Raw genomic sequence first — 19,226 nt, forward strand, 5'->3', positions numbered from 1 at the left:
TCTCGTTCAGAGTTAACGCAGAGTTAATCGCTAACGCATTTGGATCGCTAAGCTCTCAATAACAATGGCCTTACGTTGCTCGCATGATTAGTTTAAATTCTCTGTTCCCGCCGTAGCAGTCTGAGTATCTGAACATGTGCCTAAGTTAAAAATACAGTGCAATACAACGGCAGTACGGGGCCGCAATTAATAACGCTGCAAAAATCGACGCCCTTAAGCAAACTAATCCGTACTACATTTGCATTCTTAGACGCGGACAGGCGCACACGAACCTACTCATAGGCCAGTATAGACAAACACATTATGCAAAATAGTGTTTTCAGTCTTGAGCGTCATAGAATTTTGGCGACGATTCTTCTTAGCTGGCTGATTTGGAACCCATTATGAAATAAGATGAGGTACCACTCCACCCTATACACGGTACTCGCAGAGTAGACACGTCCTCATCGTGGTCTGTGAGTAAGGCGGAGGTTTACGCGAGCAGCGGTTCCGCACAGATAGGGCCGCTGCTAGTTTATAACGCATCGCACAGTTAAATCGCCTGCATTTCTAGAGGTGACGTCATTTCTACGTTTTCTCTATCTGCCGCCGTCCGGTTTCTTAGCCAACGACGTGCGGCTGCGTTACAGAACAAACGCTCACCTCGTAACAAACTCGCGCGCCAACTATGCGCATCAATCCGGCGTAATTTTGACCAGTCGCTCCGTCCTTTCTCTCGCGCCCAAACGTGCCTCAAGAAGCCTCGCTCGACAGAACGATGATGAGGCTATAAGAAGCGACTCTCGCTTGTAGCGTCATTGAGAGATCATCTCGCTGTAACAGGCAGACAGGACGATACGGTTCTGCCAATAGCGTATATCGCTTTCGTTCGCTCGTGGTGCTGAGTCGATCCGCTCGGTGATTGTCCATATTTTTAGCGTGCTGCAAGCATACCTCAAAAACTGGAAGAAGATTTCCACCGTCATTGCCCGCCGCTCATGGGATCGTGGTCGTAGACAACGTGCTGTGGACGACTTCAGAAATACATTGACGTGATCCAAAAGCGCGCACGGTATTGTAAGACGACTGTGAAGACAATTTGTTGCACTTCCTGGTAGCAAGAAGCATTGAAGCCTTAGGATAACAGACATTTTTTATGGTTCGCCTTTGAAGATTTGGAGGTTGTGTGCTTTTGATGGTTGTCCCATTGTTGAGAACAACTATAATACGATTAGTGCTCTTGACAAGTGAACACAAGTCATTTGAGGATCAATCGAAATCGAACCCCTAGCTCAATTTGCACGTGGGAAAAACTGTAGATAATTAGAATCATCCAATTGGGGCGCTTGGCTAGTTGCGTCATTGAAAGCGATTCGGTTGAAACACCATGTTATGCCTACAATTATTGTCTGACAGCAAACCCCTGACAGAGACTCGCATCTTTGCCACGGTCGTGATCATCTTCGCAGCTCTTCCAGCCATATTTTCTTATCCTACAGAATGCGATGTACCGCCACATCGCGAAGGCATGTTTGTCGCATATGGAAACGGCTATATTGAATACATCTGCCCTGCGACAGCGTACTCACCTCAGCAGGAATTTCGTCTACGTTGTATCAACAGACGTTGGGAAGGCCATGTGCCTCAATCCTGCCAGCGTCGTCTTGTCATAGATCCGCCGACGAGACCACCGACAGTGCGGTCGTCGGCCTGGACGACAATTATACATTCGCCTACAAGGCCACAGACTACAAGAGCGCCACGTGTAACCCCGTGGCTGCCAGCGACAACTTTAACACCAATTTTTCGACAAAACGCAGAATGTGGAGCGCTACCGGTCCGTGACGACATGCTGGCTATGCCAGGCTATCGTAATGAATTCGTTGACTATTACTGCCGACCTCGTTTTGGGCAGTCCTGGCAGCCGGTGGCCTATCGACTCAGATGCCTTCATGGACAATGGCAAGGACACCTGCCAATGCAGTGTCCTCAGAGTAACAACAACTACTAATCTCTCTGATTTAAAACATTTCCCCTTCTATCGCGTTCTCTCTTGCGCGCGCTCTCTATCATATATACTATATATAGACTTATATTTGTTTAAGCTTAATCTAATTAAATGTATGTGGTCAAACAACCTTGCCTGTTTAGCTTTTCCCGTATGTTCGGCTCGACGGGGATATATGTGACGAAAAAATTACAGAAAAATCACGTTTGCTAGCTCTTTTCAAGGATAACTTTTGTCTATACCTTAGAAATAGCCATCTTATCTAGCAGCCCCAACTTGCTTCTTCATTAACTGTACGCCCGTTTGTTTGCCCTGTTTTCGTCGGACTGGCATAGTAGGAATTAATCTCTTTCAATACTCAGGTATCATACTAAGATTAACTAGAACAAACCTAAGTTTACGTATTACTGTAAACAGTTACGTGTTAGAACGGGGTCGAGATTAGTCGGCGCATAACATCCTTTTGTTTGTTCTCCTTAGGAAAACGTTTTCCGTGTTCGACGACAATTCACGACGGGCACTCACTCTTCCTGGTAGTGAATTTAAACCTAATGATGGTAACGCTATCTAATCGCGCGTTCGACGACTGCCGTCTTCAATTTGATTACATCTATAGTATATATTTACTTGTGAGCTACGGTACTCAACGTATCTCATAGCGCAATACGCCCACTCTTGTACTAGATATTTATAGAACTACGCAGAAAAATCGTTCATCTTATGTACGTCATCCGCGCGTACAAAGACAGGTGTTCGGTGACAGTAACCAGCGATAAAAGCTCGAGCCCGAACGACAGCTCACGCACTTGTGAAGCCCACTTTGATGAAGAACAAAGGAAACAGCCTTGTTTTGCTTTTGGGCTTGAGGCGATTCAGAGACGGCGGGAACGAAGCGAGTTGTTTACATTGATTGACTTGCTTTGAATGTCGAGAGCACTGTTACCTATCGATCCGATGGGTTGGTTGTTACTTTGCCGTAATGGCTGCCTTACGGAGTGCACCGCTTTGTAATATAGCGAGAGGGACGAAAGAAACAAAGCGAGTCTGAATCGACGTAAGCGTCCATGAGTGATATGAGTTTGCCGCCATGGTGACGTCGATAAAATAACTGATAAACGTAAGAAATTGCGGCTGATTGATCTATAACAGTACGAACATCGTGTATTAGTAAGCGTTATTCGCTGGATATGCGGAACGTACCGCGAAAAAAGGTTTGACAAAAGCGCTATAAACGCTTTCCAATTGACCATATATCTTTACGAGAGGATTATTGTATGGGTTGAAACGAACGTGTTTTATGTGTGATTAACCCAATCAGTCGATGTTTCACCTTTAGGCCATGGCCATGCGGAGAAACAAAATGTGGAAGTTAGGACGATCCTGTTCCCAAGATGGTGATCCGGCATGAAAAATAGCCGGTGGCGACATCTGTGGAATAACATGTTGAAATTATCCGAGCGAAATAGAATGTTGTTACACTATAGGCACACACATATGTTAGTACATGTTATTGGACATAAAATATGTTGTTTGTAGCCATGTCAACCTACGGTTATTCTCAAGTCGAATACTGCCGATGAATATTCAGGACAGCGGAGTTGCTGCGTCGTCATGGTGCACACAAGATTAGATCTACGAAGCTTATATTCTACTATATTTATAACACTTGCCCTTTGCTATGATTTTTTCAATAGGTTGCATTTGTTAAAGCTGTGGTAACAATAAACTTATACTTAAAAATCGCCGTTAGATTGAGTGAGTTTTATATAGCAGTATATATTCAGGATAGCACGATGATAGCTTTGACACGATATAAAAAAGGTAATTCAGGTAATTTTTTTGTTTTCTTTTTTTTCTAACTAACTTCCATTTATCATTGTTATCCGCGAATAAAACACTGAAAGGTTTCGTCCCAATTTCGGCAATGATTCGTACCGATGTAGTCTAATGTTCTGTGTATTACTAAAAAATGCTCTCCTTTTTATATTTAAACCTGATAAAATCGATAAACGTTTGAAATAGAACCGTACATTGCTTAATAGTATGTTAACGCAATTTCAGATTTAAAATTCAAGCGAGTTACAATTAGGCGCGCAATAAAGGCCATGGCCTGCTCACAGCATCAATTTGTCTCCATAGACTAGAGCATAAGGGTTTCGTTACATTTTCTATACGAACGAATTTGTTTGTCCTTAAGACGGCCTCGGGCATGCGATTCTCAGATAGTCTTCACAGAAGCTGGCATTTCATTTGAGACCGTTGCTCAGTATTTTGAATGACTGTATTTATATAACTGCGACATCTTTAGAAAAATATTTAATGCGAGCGAAAAAATCGTGTTCCTGCAGATGGAACTTAAGTTAACTATCGAAATGGAAAAAAGTAGAAAAGAAGTTAGTAGAATAGTGTTAGCTAACTGCCAGGATGATCAGGAGCTTAATCATAAGTTAGACTTAACGAATTCGACAATTGCACGCAAAGTCAAATAACATCTTCTATGAACATCTATTTTTCAAGGCCTTTGAATCCAGCGTGCCGTGTTTACGGTATTAGCCCTATGCACCCAGCTCCTCGTTTCACTGTCTCCCGCTCCGAAGCGGGCTTAACTTAAACTTAGGCGGAGGAGATATTTTCAGTTGCGAATAGCGTGTTCGTTTACTAAATTCAAAGCTGATGGTCCAGGTTTTGGTTTGTGCCGTATTAAAAGGTATCATATAGCGAAGAGCATAGTATCAGCTAAAGTCACTGGTTCGAATACAGCGAACAATCATCGAATAGGGACATGTAGGACATGCACATAATTGAATTACTTAAATGTGGGCCAAAACAGGCATACCTCACGCTACCATAAGAACTCCCCGAGTGACAATCTATAAGGCCCAATCAAACGTCTATTATTTATTTACTATAACAATTTGGCGCGGCTTTCAGGGTAGAGCGTATGAATATTAGAAATGTACCATTTGCATCCAACTATCAAGATATACCATGGACTGTTAAGTTATCATCAGCCGTCACAATCTCTACCGGTTCTGCTATGAAGGTAGCCACGACATCCCTAGCCAGCGCCGTCTTAGCGATAATTATAGGTTAGCTGATCGAGGCCATTTAGCCTAGGACGAACATCGGAATTCGATTCATGGCTGAGCTGGCCCGCCGCACTACGCTCAAGGAGTAGCTGTATTCGCAAAAAAGGCTTCCCAACTCAGGGCTGTTGCAGCTATGCAGCAGGGTCCACCATACAACCGAAGTTGAGGCGACGTAAACCATCCTAAATTAGAATATGTAGGTCAGTTTTTGAAGCGGAAAGTAGTGCCAGATCGATATTTAGGTGATTCAGTAGTAACAGACGCTTACGTTCTAAATATGTCAATCATTCAATTGCCAGTTGACTAGAATGTTTGCCCGATTTGAATGGAGTACCTTTGTGGTGGTGAGACCACAGCAAAGACCAATCCCAAGGTTCGGTTCTTTACCGATACGGCTAGCGGCGAGAGCTGGTCGAGAAGTTTTGATTGCAGTTGAGATACGTTAGTTTTGTTCATATGAGACCTGCCGGTTGATTTGAGCCTTCCTTAGCCCTTTGCAACAGCCTACATACGCCCATTATATAAAGCCGCCTAACCGCACTTCAAACGATCAGCGTTCATTGTGTGTATTTGGCGTTGGCACTGATTTTTGACGAAGTGAAAACAACACTGCGAGGTATCTGGCTAAGCGTGCATAGGACATTGTATTCTGGTCGCTCTGCTGCTGCGGCGACTGAATGTTGTTGTTCAGGCTTGTTGCGAGCCTGCTGTTGGCGTTCCTGGCCGGATGTCCGGGGGTGAAAGCCCACTGCGGTGCTCCACCGGAGCGCCCAAACATGCAAGTGCACCTCGGCGACGACTATGTTGAATATTTCTGCCGAGGAAGGGTATTCCGGTTGTACTGTGTCGGTACGACTTGGGTGGGTCACCTACCGCTGGAATGCTCCTTCGAAACCCTGATATCGAAGGTACTGTGTGATCCGACCCCGAAGCATCCAAATATAATGCTCACGTGGAAACAGGACAATAATCGAGTTGACCACCGTTGCTCGTCGCGTGTTAATCTTCCATACAGAGCTGTGTATAGTTTAACATGTGAGAGAGGTTGGTGGAGGAGAAGATTAGCGGTGGACTGCATTAACAATAGCCTCGAATACGAACAGCGCTCATCGGATGACGTCGACAGCGATCCGCAAGTTTATCAGGGTAAGGAAACCTACGAACCCTTGAAGCCTTTGACTCCTAGCGATTCTGTCCAAAAGAGACCAGAAGATGATAGAACACTGGAACAACCGGAAGGTTCTTTTAATGATGAGGAGAAAGACAACGAGCTAATGATGGGTAACAGACCCTTATTAGATACCGAAGAGATCGAACTTCAGCCTGATGAAATGCCGCTTAATGAATATTCGGAACTGCAAACGACGGCACCGCATTCAATAGATAATCCCTCGGAACACGTAGCCCATGACGCATATGATATACCTTCTGAACCGTTTGGAATACGCACAGTGTCAACCCCAAGTCATCAGATGCCCACTTCTCGAAACCATCACCGTCAACTTTTTACTACGACGCCGGTTTCAAGTCAACGACGCCGACCGGTTAAATCGGCCACAATAGAGAGCGCAAAATTTTGTGGATTAAGACCTACCAGAAGGGATATGATCATTCTGGGCGAAGGCAACCGTTTCGAATTCCAGTGCCGCAAAAATCGAACTCTACGCTACATTATCACCTGTGTAAATGGGACCTGGGAGGGCGATCTACCATTAACCTGTCCTAAGGACAAGGTACGAAATGAAACTGGACAATCACTAGCCCAGGCGCGTCAGCCGAACAAATTTACTTACAATACCAATGTCAATGTAAGCGGATGCGAAAATCCACCGAAGAGGCACGGAATGCTTATGGTGCGCTCGAACACCTTCACGCATTACTATTGCGATGGGGGAACGTCTCCATCTCGTGGACGGCATTTCAAACTCAAATGTATCCAAGGACAATGGTACGGTTTTGTTCCTGAACGCTGTCCTTTGACGGACTCCGGAAGGTTGACAAGCGAGTCTTGTGGCGAACCTCCTGACAGAAGCGATTTGCGGCGTATTCGGATTTACTCGGTGGCTTTATACTATTGCTGGTCTTACGACGAACTTATAACGGGTCCGTTTTATAAACTGCGATGCCATAATGGGACGTGGTTGGGTAAAGAAACGCTCCCAGACAGCTGTCCCCATTTGACGGCTAAAGAGGAAAAGCCGGTTCGATTAGTTAGGAAAATATCGCCAGAGCCTTCTAGAAGCATCACGCTGCCCCTAGGTTTCACACCGACTTCAACGACTTCTACGGCATTGACAGGTTCTAGCCGCTTATCACAATCCACGCAAGCCATTCTCTCGCTTACGGCAGTTCGTCCTTTAGCCAGCGCCGAAAGAAATGGCAAAGGGTCGGTTTACGTCCGCAATCGAACTGCTGGCAGTAGGGATCACAGTGAGCCACCCGAAGCAGTGGAAAGCGTAGTCACAGCAAAAGAGCGTGACATGTCAATTTTACACAGTCCTCCGCTATCCCAGTTAATTCGATCGTCAATCTCACCAACAAAAATTACGGCTAGCACGAGAATTAACGTTAAAGCGTTACTATCAACTACCACACCGCTCACGCCGTTAACGTCAAAGTCAGAATACGAATTTGCTCGAGATGAGGTCACTACCACGCAGCGCTTCGCGTCAAACCGTAACGTGACCAAGAGCAGTAACAATAGCTTTCGCGCTCGTAGCAGCAGATTTACTGAGTTAACAATACCGTCGCAGCTGTCGGCAACTACGTTACTGCAGCCATACCCGCAATTTCCGATATTTACGAAAACCGATGTCCCTATTAGGAAGCAGCACAAGCTAACAGGGACTAACGTAGATGACTTTACGGAGCCCAACAACGATTAATCATGGCACCGTCTCGAAACAGATGCCTTTCCACGCAAAATATCGTAACCCAGGCTCGACAAAAGTTACCGTCGCTACGGTCGGTGGAAGTTTATCAGGAATATTTAGTACAGCACATAACGCCGAAGGGGATATACAACCCAAGCAAGGAGATTACCCACATAATAGCCGTAGAAAACAGACTCAAAATTCGATATAAATTGGACTGTAACCAACCAGTACCGCGTGGAACAATTTGACAGCGGCGTATCGGGCCTGTTTTGTCGAGCGTCACATGCTTTACGTCCGATGGAAGGGCATTCGCTGGTTTGCAACCCAGGCTTACAGAAGGGACTGCCGGTACCAAGCTGCCCGCAAAATTCGCCAGACAAAATAGATGTAAGGATCCGATGTAATGCCCCAAGAGAAATGTCTAGAAATAAAGAACACGACGTTTGCTCGAAGTAATCATGCTTCCAGATTTGTGAAATGTCTCAAGCCGTTAGGAGCATAATGTTTTTTTTGCACAACGACTGTGATGCAAATTCCGAATTTCCCTGACTTAGCTCATGGGCGGCGGGAGTACAAAGCTAGCATTTCTTCAGCTTCACGCTTTAAAGTTAAAAAAAAATCTACGAACGTCGTGTCGTTATTTTCTATAGTCATACATAGTATCACGTCATAGACTACAGAGAAAAATATACAGAATAAAGCATTAACTAATCGGTGTGCGTGTTCTTTGCGATACACAATAAAGTGCAACACATATTGATTTTCCATTGAATAAAGCCTTCGAGTTTGGCGTCTGCCACTTGAGCCGACAGGCGTTGACTTAGCAGGCTGGTTCCTTGCAGCAAAAAGCAAAATTTATCTCCACTCGGATTTGAACCCAGACCATAACGTGTCCCTAGGTTTAGTAGTTAACATCGCACTTTACCACGGGATTGTTTAGCAAGAAATAAAATGTATGGCATTATGTCATGGCATATCTAACGTCTTGTTGACGTTAGACGAATTCAATTTCGATCTTAGCACAGGTAAACACATGCAATCATTTTAAATTAAACTTCTGTCTGTTTAATAACGTTGAAGGATTTTCGGAGTGATTCCTGTATTTGTATATATATATATCGCAATTCTAATGTTGGCGGAGCGTAGGTGGTACAGGTGCTCGGTTCGCGGTGTCATTCATATGCACAGTAGCGAAAAGGGCCAAAAAAATTCTACCCGACCGCTTATCGTCAAATCAAACGACAATTCCAGCACTTTCAACATGCAATCAGTGGTAGATATGGCTAATTCCTGTACGTTTAACGCTATCATCGCTCCGACTCTTATTTACAACACACTGTCGAGCATATAAACAATGGTCTTCAGGCCAATCCTCTTGAAATCAGCCTGCCGAAAGTCCATGCGCGAGGAAGTCTATTTCCATTTAGCGGAGAGTCGACGTGGCCTAAATATTCGATCTTCAACCCATAACCTATATGAGAACATGTAAAATTTTTTGCCGTGTAGAAGATCCCAAAGAATATGCTGCCTCATTCCTGTGTGCAGCACATGATACGAAAATCCGTAGTAATAATATGACTATAACAATGGTTTCATGGTCAAATCGACTGAGTATAGGATCGTATCGATACGTTCGAAGCCAACTATACGGTTGAAACCGAAAATGTGGATATTTTCAAATTTTTCCGGATCCTGTTACGCCGCCACAAGGGACGCGTTTGTTTTGAAGCTTTATGATGTAGCTATAAATATTATATATTAGAGGTTATCCACGGCATGGAAATGCAAGCTATTAACGTAGCTGTTTCTTTGTTGTGAGGCGTGATTTTGAAGATTTGACGTTGGCCTTGCGATTTATTTATTATATTTATATGCAACAGCTCTATTGGTAAGGGAGGATATTTATGGAAACTTTTTGTCAGGTTCCAGCACTGCGAAAAGTAGTAGCTAGTATCGTCTGTGTATTTCGCTGTAGCCTATAAAAATTGACCAACGAAATTGCTTCATCCGGTAAATAACTTTTTGTCTACATATATATATATATATATCTATGTAATGTGGTAAGTTATCCGGGTAAAGTTACCTGCTCCTTCGATTACTTAAGATTCAGTGTAGCGATCACCATCAGCAGCTGGCTTTTTATTTCTCATTCAGGTTCAAATGACCAGATATTGCCAGTATATAACAACGTGTAAATAAATTATAGATCGCTAATCTTACCTTCACCTACCCGTAAACAGCAAACGTAAGCGGACAATACAATGCAACAACAATTGCCGAACGTTAATAATTACTGTTACGCGTTTCAATATACGTCATAATAATAATAACAATAGTATTTCACATACACTACACTAAACTGGGAAAAAAAAACGAGTTTGTGAAAGCAAACGGAAATTCAAAGAACCGGTTTATTCTTCTAATCACCCCACTTATGTCTATATCGTACCATTCCAGCCATACATTACCTATCTAAAGAATAACACGAATCGGATTTTGGTGACAGTAATTATTTACGTACGCCCTGCGACGTCTTTATTTACATGGCGAATATTTCTCCTATTATTATTATTATTATGGTAAATATCGCGTTTTATAGATCGTTCTTGTTCTCACCCTGTCACTGGCTAGCACGTCGCTGTCTATAGGCAAAATCCGCCGTTTGAACTATTCGACGATTAAGAACGCTCCTTTATAATTCGAATTACTTCCGCGTCCTAGTCAGTTGAGGTGTGATAGGCGTATGGCCGTTTATTCGTTAGCCGATACACTATACCAGCACAATCGAAACAAACTATTACCTCGACTATGATATATCCCCGACCAATCGCATCGAGTACTCCTTTCCGAAACAGAACGCAGAAATGGCGATTATTTTAACTGAAAACGTATACAATAGCAAGGGGTGACGCGTTGGCGATGATTAGTTAGCTGGAAATTTGCTTGGCTAGAAAGGCTCCTTTAAAGAGGTCGTGCCCTGCCAGGGATACGCCTGCTCGTTGCGCTCTATTTATGATATTGTTAACATACTGTGTATGTCTCGCGTTAAAATCATGAAAGTTAGAAATACATGGTATCAGTATGATAGCATCTAACTACAGTTAGTCGACACACATATTACAAACGAAGCAAACACAAAAACGCACATACAGATTTCTAGGATTAAAGATAAAGTTACCGTACATTTTTACGATTCTATAAATAATATTTTCGTTTTTTTTTAAAAATCTTTTCCCAACTTCGGTGCTTTTTTTTAATCTAGTTTTTTCTTTATTTTTAATCTAATTTTTTTTTTAAATTTAATTTTCTAAGCGTTTTTTTTATCATCTTCTAGTACATTTCTTTTGTAGTGTTTACATATAACTATGTCAACATGTTATTACAACGCTGAGGACGCACAAAAAAGCATTTCAGGTTTGAAAAATGACGATCTTATTTTTTGGCTGATGATACTAGAATATTGCATATTGCTATAGTGAGGGGAATTCGCCGGGGTCCGAAGAAGCCGTTGCTTTTTAGAGAAGATACTTTTTTCAGTAGCTCTTGGTTAATTCCTTGAGAAAACGCAAGTTTCTATACACTTCAATCCTCCTTCTGTCGTGACACATAAGAAACAAGCTGATACGATCGGCTTATGAACCTAGGTGCGTTTCACGTATACACCTCAAGACTACCTTCGCCCCCTGAGAATTTTGTTCATAGGGGGTTGTTTATGACATCGGGTAATGCTACGTGAATGAATTTGTTTAGGAAAGGATTACTGAGTCGTTTCTAATTGCGGACTTTCTGTTGTTGTTTTTGACATCCAACTCTCGCTTCCAATCGAGTCCAACTTGGTCTGATCTCGAGCTCATTAAACCTTTTCAGCCATTTTCAATATCTACTGTTTTTGTTAAAATGTGGGGTCATAATGTCTACTTCTATGGCGTCAATGTGACAATGCTAAAAAAAAAGATTATTAACACGCTCTAGTTTTCTAACATACTCAGCTTGTCCGAACCGTTATTCTTGACTACTGAAGTTGATTTTGTAAATAACATAAGTTGCAATTTTTCCGTGATGTGTTCCGCTGTTCCTGGTATTTAATATGTTTGCTGCGCGCTTAGCTGCACTGTTCACGATGCCTATTTTCCCCATTGGGCCAGTAAACCGGCTTGTGCATCTACAGCGAAACATTCAACTTCAATATGGTATAGTCCACGAAAGTTCATCATGAGGTCTACCTTGATTTAAGCCACTCAGCACCACTTCATACCGTTGGCTTCAGTTAGTTTCAAAGGGACTTCTTTTGTAATGATGAATCGATTACAGAATTCAACCCGAGAACGAAGAACTTATACTGTTGCTAACTGACGACAAGCCGGCAGTTGACGAACTAATTATAGTGTCAGCCGTTTGGCCATTATTTGACGCCGTCGGCGAACTCGACCCAGGCGTCGTTCTTGAGTTTAGAGAGAGAGCTGTTGACGGCGCCGGAGGTGCGGAACATGGGGCAGAGCTCGCCGGCCAAGGATAACCCCCGTATGATGTCCCGTGAGAAGCACTACCGCTGCAGGTTGGTGGTTCCCAGACGCCTATACAGAAAACAGTTAGGATGGATGCATTGTTATACAACAGGAAAATGTCTATTGAACCTTAAAATAGTATGAGTATGTCGTTTTTGTCCGTGGATCTAGATAACATTTAGATGCTATGAACCACAATATGGGGGAAAGTTTCGTGTTCGCCAATCGTGCATTATCATTAGGAAACAGAGTCATTCAGATAAACAATTAGAGATAGAAAGAAGGTTTAGTATCGGTTCCAAGTTTACCTGTCCCTCCAGAACTCGTCATATCATCATTATGCGTACCTCATACGTGTATCTATTTGCTAGGAAGCTATACCCTGTGTTATAATCCGTTAAGTACGACAAAATATATAAAATTGTCGGTGGTCGACATCAGTTGGTCGCTATGATTCACCTCCATTAGTTGACCAGTAGTTTGATGCGAAGAGACTTGATGAATTAAAGTTCAGTTTAGCATGGGCGGCCGCGTGGTGGTAGGGCGTTGTTGACTGGCCGAACAGATCGCTGTGGGCAGATACCGAGACCGAACTATGCGGATGGTATTTGCTCGGGAAGTAACCAGTGGAATGGTGGGCAGAAGCCATACCCCCTACACCTCCAACGCCTCCCATAGCGCCTACGGACGAAGAACCAACGCCCATTGAAGACACAACCCCGACAGAGTCCAGGGACGAGCCGACTCCTAAAGGCGCCGAAGGTCCCTGGGGCTGTGTGGCCTGTGCCAAGCCTTGAAAGTCGAAACGGTAAGCATATCGTTTGCCGTGCACCTACATTATGGTGAACGAGCAAAACTTACGTCAGGCAAATAAAAAATGTTCCTTGTTTACATAAATTGCGATTTGGGTGAAAGTGTATATATATATATATATATACTATATTAGTTTTTCGTATTGCATATATGTTCATTTTATTTATTTTTACATTTATATGCTAGGACATCTTTTATAACATTCACCTAATCATAATACAAAAAAACTGTAGTCCAAGAAAGTTAAGCTCTGCAAAGTTCTCTAGAGAGAAGTGGCCTTTTTTCAATATTGTATATTTTCAACTTATAAAAATTGACAACCTACTTACATGAGCTTAGTATCTTTATCTTTCTTCATAGAGCTAATGGGCTTTCCAGATTTTTAAATTCGCTTTTTTTTTTATTCGTTTATACAATAGTAATTCTATAAAATCTCTTTCTCTCACAGCGTTTTATCCTTACGCTTTCCTATTCGCTATCTAATTACCTTAGTCATGATGTTCTTATCATAATAATAGCGAAGTGCTCTTGAGAGCTTATCATAACTCATATTGGGTTTAGACTTCCGTTCACCCCATCGGCGAGCTACTTCATCAGGATCGGTCAGTTTGAACTCGCCATTGCTTCCCTCCCAAGCGATGCAGCTCGAGTTTGAGGAGTCCGAAAGAAGCTCAAGAAGAAATTGCCACAGTTGGATTTGGCCGCTCCCCAAGACCGTCGCACCTCCAACGGATCCCACTCCGTGCGGGGGAGAAGGTGATGGACCCCCGGCCCATGAACTACGATAATTTGATTCTGGAAGTGGCAATGAAAAAATTCTCATTGAGTAATAGAGAAAAAGTGGTTTGATTTTACTCCGAATAAATCGGAGGTGGGAGGGATAATCCCGAAGTAGCATTGTTTACTGAGTTTGTATCAGGTACTACGGACAAGTTATGGTCGCATTGTGGCAAATCATCAAGATCGAACCAAATCCCCTTAGAAACCATAAGCGTTAGAACGATATGGACCGAACTGGTACGACTTCAGACAGCAAGTAAGGTTGTTGTTATTAAGAGTAGATTATTGCTGTTTTGTCCAGTTGAATTTATTGCCCCAACACCTATTTCTTAGCGCTGTCTATCAAATAAAAATGCTTAATCTTCCAGAACCTTTAGAACTCTGATAGAGTAGTTGCACCTCTGCATGCATGCAACTCCATGCTCATATACTAAGCTTTATTACTTATACCGGATAGTGTTATAAACATCCATTGCATAGCCAGTTAAATCCTCTCGGTTCAAATAAACAATGCAACAAAACGAACGTTCCCGAAATGACCAGGCCTTTTACGTTTCTTGATAGATGACATTCTCCTAAATCTTCAGCTAATTGCTTTTTATTAGATTTTTCTTTTGTTATTTTTTGTGAGGTCTGTTCTTCAGAGCGCACTAAAACAACGGGGCACGATTGCGGATCCGTCGATTTCCACAATTTGCTCTCCTAGTACGTATTTCTTCTTTGCTCCTAACAAACCCATCCACGGTTTGACTCCATCAACGTTTTCTTAACTTTAGCTGTAGTAACTTGTCATGTTCATTCAAACTCAAGCGCACAACACATACTGGTTTAACCCACTTTCGTCCAACCAGTAACTTTCTGGGTTCCACATTATAAGGCCAATCGCTTTGTGATCAAGATATTACTTTCACTCATACAGATCGAGGCGACTCATGCGAAGCTCTGTCGGGAGAGAAGCTTGGACAGTCTCTAACTAGGGAAGCTGGACCATCTATTGGCTTAATAATCTCTTTCCGCCGTGCCCCTTGTCCGCGTTTCTGGAACTGTATTTTTGAGTTAAACTTGACAGGCAGCCAGTAGTCGCCGACTGAATCGTCGATTTGACGAAGTCACTTCACTCGACTAAATTTCGCACTTCACACAGTAAACATACCACTCCCCAATGAGCAGGAATGGGAAACACTGGGCCAGGCGACGAGGCTGAGTGACTTCAGCGAAGGAGAAGCAAAATGAACGAGGACAAATAAATGGAAACGGAGAAAAGGGGGTTCGCGTTTAAGGGCGCACGGGCGGAGAGGGAAGGGTATCAATTACAATTATACAATGCAAAAACAACACAGTGATTAGGGTTGAGCAGAGACTAGAGCCAGTTGGTGCCCTCGTATGTTCGTATATGTCCCATATTTCTGGAGCAGTGGTAGAATGTACGCGCAAAATATCTCACTCAGCTCCACTGACTGTGTTCAAAGTAATTGATTATGGGAACACATGGGTGGCGGCCAAAGACACGGGCCTGCCGCGGCAGTAGTGAAATGTTGGGCTGCCAGGGCTTGAGGGGCGTACTTCATTCATAAGTGGATCGGTCGTGCGAATTATAGGCTAGTGAACATAGCCTGAGAAAAATCAAAACTGGGATGTTTTTTTAATGGCCGATCAAGGCGTTGTCGACCTACAGGAGCCGAGAAAGAAATGAACTTAGCTGGGCACCAGATTTTGTTTGCTTTCCTTTTACAGCAAAGGAACAGGTTATTCTAGTGAAGCACATCCACTAAACGAATCGATACCTCAAAACATTAACAAGAGATGGTATCGAACTGTAGGACCCATACTGTAAAGACAGCGAACTAATTCAGCTGTTGACGACAGTGAATTTTTAATCTAAATATTATAGTAGGTACGTCTATGTTTCCGTCCGGTATCGCTGTTAGGACTGCATCATATGAGGTATGTCTGTTTATGGCTGGCTTCCAACCTAGACCACAACGTGTCCCTAAGACGTTACCTGCTAACCTACCACGGGGACATATAATAGGTACCCACATGACCTAAAAAGGACTTATGGATATACTACTGAACGTTTGGGACGGATGACTTTTATTGAGATAGGCTTTTGCTCCCGAAAAAGCTGCTTGCTATAGTTTGCAAAAGACAATCTAATATCCTAATATTGATTTGAAGTAAACCCCGGCTCGTCATCTAATTGGAAACCCCGCTCGAAGTTACAACATATTATATTTGTAGGCATGCCTAGCCACCAAACCTAATGGGGTATATTTTCTTGACGAGAAAAGCGCTACTGAATATTAACCGGAAGTTGCCAGCGCCCCACGTTCAATCCCCGCCACAGATACAATACCTATCCATAATCCTCGCTGGGGCCGCAATGAGCGAAAACTTTCACTGAACTTCTAGTAAAAGCCAAAAATTGCAATTTTCGACGATTGCCAACGGAGCTCGCAAAGGGATTAAACTAATAAAACCAGAGACACGGGAAAATGTCAATTTTTGGGTGGTAATGCAATTAAAAAATTTTGGCTAAGGTTCGTTTCTACTGTATATGGCAAATACCTAAATGCAAATTCGATGTTTGTTAACGAGATCTACAAGTTTACCTTTTGTAAAAAGAGCTCTGCAAGCTCGAAGAACTCGAAGAAGCCACTATACGAAGGTACCCCTTTAAGAGTAAGCTCAAAAGCACTGTCAGGTTTGAAAAATCAGTCCTAACGTATAATAACACAGTGCCATATCTGCTGTCCACATACCTGTTAGCATCATCCTAAATGAAGTCGCTACCGCGAAGGATCTCCCTTTCCACGAGACTTCTAGGTTGATTTCGAACAGCAAAGCAGGCGTGAGTGACTCGTCTGCGGGTCGTCTGAATAATGGCTTCTTTGGATCTAGGTGGATCGAGGACACGGAATTTCGGCGTGCCCAAACCCAGGCGAACTCACATTTCTTCAGTAACGTAGGCAAATTCTGCACGCAAAACTTCCGTCGAAATATGTAGAGCTATACATTGACATATTATGATGAAAACACATATATTTTTGAACAAGAAAAACAAATTTGTTGATTTTTCAAGAAAGAACTTTTAGAAAAACTGAATAGAACAGTCAAATTCTAGTTAATGTTAACTAAAAGCATTTGCACCTAATTTTTTACACACCGATATTTAGTTTTTATTAGAATTTCACCGTAGGTAGGGAATATTTCTGTTTTATGTATAAATGAAAATGAAAAGGTAGTATGTGTACAATGTGTGTATTGTATTTCCCACAATCTTGATATGGCCGTAGCCGGTTCCCGTGCAGACGATGTCGATTATAATGGCGAGCACCGTTATAGTTTCTGTGTCCCTAAAGCACTAATACATAATATACAAAACAGTGCAAGACAACTGCTCGAGGGAATGGGTCTCTGCTGTTAAGCAAGAAGTGGTAACACGACAGAACTTAGCACACGAGCGTGGATTTAAACGCTAGCACAGTGCCCATAGATAAACACGCACAAGAAAACCGACGTGATTACGTAGCGGGTTGTTCTTCCACAACTACGTACACATCATGGCTATTTTTATGGTCGGTTGATACCATTGCTATCATCATTCCTATAAAGGCCCCAGAGATAAGCTTCGTTTTATCTTAAGGTTCCTAGGCACTTCTTCCTCAATGTGGAACATAGCCTGAAGACGATTTGATGCTAGATTAAGTTATCGTTGTGTTTTAAGCGTACTTAATGCGGTTGAACTTGGGGTAATGGGCGCTGTTTATGCCTCAAAACTGCAACTATTGCTGGGTAGTAGTGTGATGTTTAGAGCAGATGCTACAACAGATGATTTCAACCATGAGTCACCGTTAAATGCTTTTCACTTTGAAATGACCAGACTGCAATTCCGGTGTAAATGAACAGGCACACAGGAAGGCCTACAGGGGCCCGCCGACAGCAGACGGCCAAGGCCCGGTAGCCTCGGGTCCTGCCCGCGGTCTTGTCGTGGTTGTGATCGCGGTGATGCGTTGTCTGATCGACGTCTTAAACGCGTCGCCCGTCCCCGGCAACGACGATTCGATCCGGTGTTCAGTTTGTCTCGGTCCCAGCCCCCAAGCTGTCCTCCGACAACTCGCTGGACTGGTAGCGGCCGTGCCGTTCGCCTCGCAAAGACGTCGGATCCGCGCGTGTGGATCGGCGTGGTCCGGACGAGATCCGGGACACACGGTCAGCAGCAGCAGTCGTAGTGGTAGCAGTTATAGTAAGTGGCCTCGCGTTGCAGCTCGATCAAGTAAGCCCAAGTTAGGCCAAGGCAGACAGGCATCAGGTCAGCCAAACTCAGCCCAGGCTAGACAAGGCGCAGGCGTTCGTCGGTTCCGTTCGTGGTTCGCGCTTGTCGCTTGCGCCGTACTTTGCCACCGCTAGCCAGCCGCTTGAAGCTTGTCCGTCGCTAGCAGTAGAGGTGGTCGCGGTGTCCGGTCGGACGTCGATCGTTTCCTGCGATGCTGCACTCGCACGTCCGGTGTGGCCCGAACACGCCAGCCTATTGAAAGTACTTCCTTCCTTCCGCTATAACCAACGTACTATTTCACATATCCGCGGCGGCAAGCGACGCCCGCAGCAAATCGTAGCGGCTGGCTGAGGATGCCGCGCCGGCCAGGCGACGCATGCGCCCACAGATGCGAGTAGCGGACAGGGCTTGTATGGGAGTTCATACGGGGTAGAGAGCAGCTGGCGCCGCCAGTAGAGGGATAATGTGAGCTCGTTAGAGCCCCCTTCCCCGCGAGCTGACCAATAGGCGCCCGTGAACAGGGGTTGAGTGCGGGAAAAGTGGGAGAAACGGGAAGCAGACTAGTGTAGAAGCGGACATCGAGGAGCCAATGAGGCTGCACAAGTACACGAAGCTCCGCCCATTTCGAAGGGCGGGGAAGGGGCAGAATAGGGCGTATAGTTGGCCGGAACTGAAAGAGCGCGGGGCAGCTCGGGCGTTCCGCAGGACTACTTGGGGCTCAGCTCGCCGCAGCTACGTTTTCTGCGTGTGCGCCGTCGTTCGTGCGCTGTTGGTGAATTAGCTGTTTTCTACGTTGAGTTGCCTCTGATGCCACTGGTGTTTTTGCTTGGGATGTTGGTGGTACGTAGTAGCTGGTTTTACACCCACGGCCCTTAGCTAAGCCTGACGAAGCAGGACCGC

At 43.9% G+C, this 19,226-nt stretch overlaps 2 protein-coding genes across 4 annotated transcripts in view; one reads left to right on the forward strand and one right to left on the reverse strand.

Annotated features, from left to right (window-relative positions):
• Positions 1 to 12,404, forward strand: part of mei-41 (ATR serine/threonine kinase meiotic 41) — a 40,373-nt gene extending 27,969 nt beyond the window's left edge. Inside the window, exon 24 of the mRNA XM_086986048.1 lies at positions 12,264 to 12,404. The gene's annotated coding sequence lies outside the window, so the exon portion shown is untranslated. The remainder of the gene's footprint in view (positions 1 to 12,263) is intronic.
• On the reverse strand, positions 12,267 to 18,620 carry LOC111250032 (uncharacterized). 3 transcript variants are annotated; one of them, XM_022804639.2, is made up of 5 exons: positions 17,783 to 18,620; positions 16,813 to 17,059; positions 13,758 to 14,065; positions 12,917 to 13,289; positions 12,267 to 12,526 (listed from the first exon to the last, which is right to left on the reverse strand). In XM_022804639.2, the coding sequence occupies exons 2-5, from the start codon at positions 16,823 to 16,825 to the stop codon at positions 12,267 to 12,269; spliced, it is 954 nt and encodes a 317-aa protein (XP_022660374.1). In that variant the 5' UTR covers positions 16,826 to 17,059; positions 17,783 to 18,620. The 3 variants fall into 3 exon arrangements, with proteins under 3 accessions (XP_022660374.1, XP_022660373.1, XP_022660372.1); XM_022804638.2 differs by having other exon boundaries at positions 16,813 to 18,620; XM_022804637.2 differs by lacking the exons at positions 16,813 to 17,059; positions 17,783 to 18,620 and having other exon boundaries at positions 13,758 to 15,291.
• Positions 18,621 to 19,226: the final 606 nt, after the last annotated feature.

Source organism: Varroa destructor, unplaced genomic scaffold (assembly GCF_002443255.2).
Source record: "Varroa destructor unplaced genomic scaffold, Vdes_3.0 BEIS01000004.1, whole genome shotgun sequence".
NCBI lineage: Eukaryota > Metazoa > Arthropoda > Arachnida > Mesostigmata > Varroidae > Varroa > Varroa destructor.

Bases quoted from the DNA above. Each gene is read 5' to 3' on its own strand.
- LOC111250032 (XM_022804637.2), bottom strand. From the start codon at position 14,168: ATGCTACTTCGGGATTATCCCTCCCACCTCCGATTTATTCGGAGTAAA. The intron at 13,290-13,757 runs GTAATTAGATAG...ACCATAATGTAG, and splicing joins ATAAGAACATCATGACTAAG to GTGCACGGCAAACGATATGC. The intron at 12,527-12,916 runs GTGAATCATAGC...TTTTCTGTATAG, and splicing joins CTACTGGTCAACTAATGGAG to GCGTCTGGGAACCACCAACC.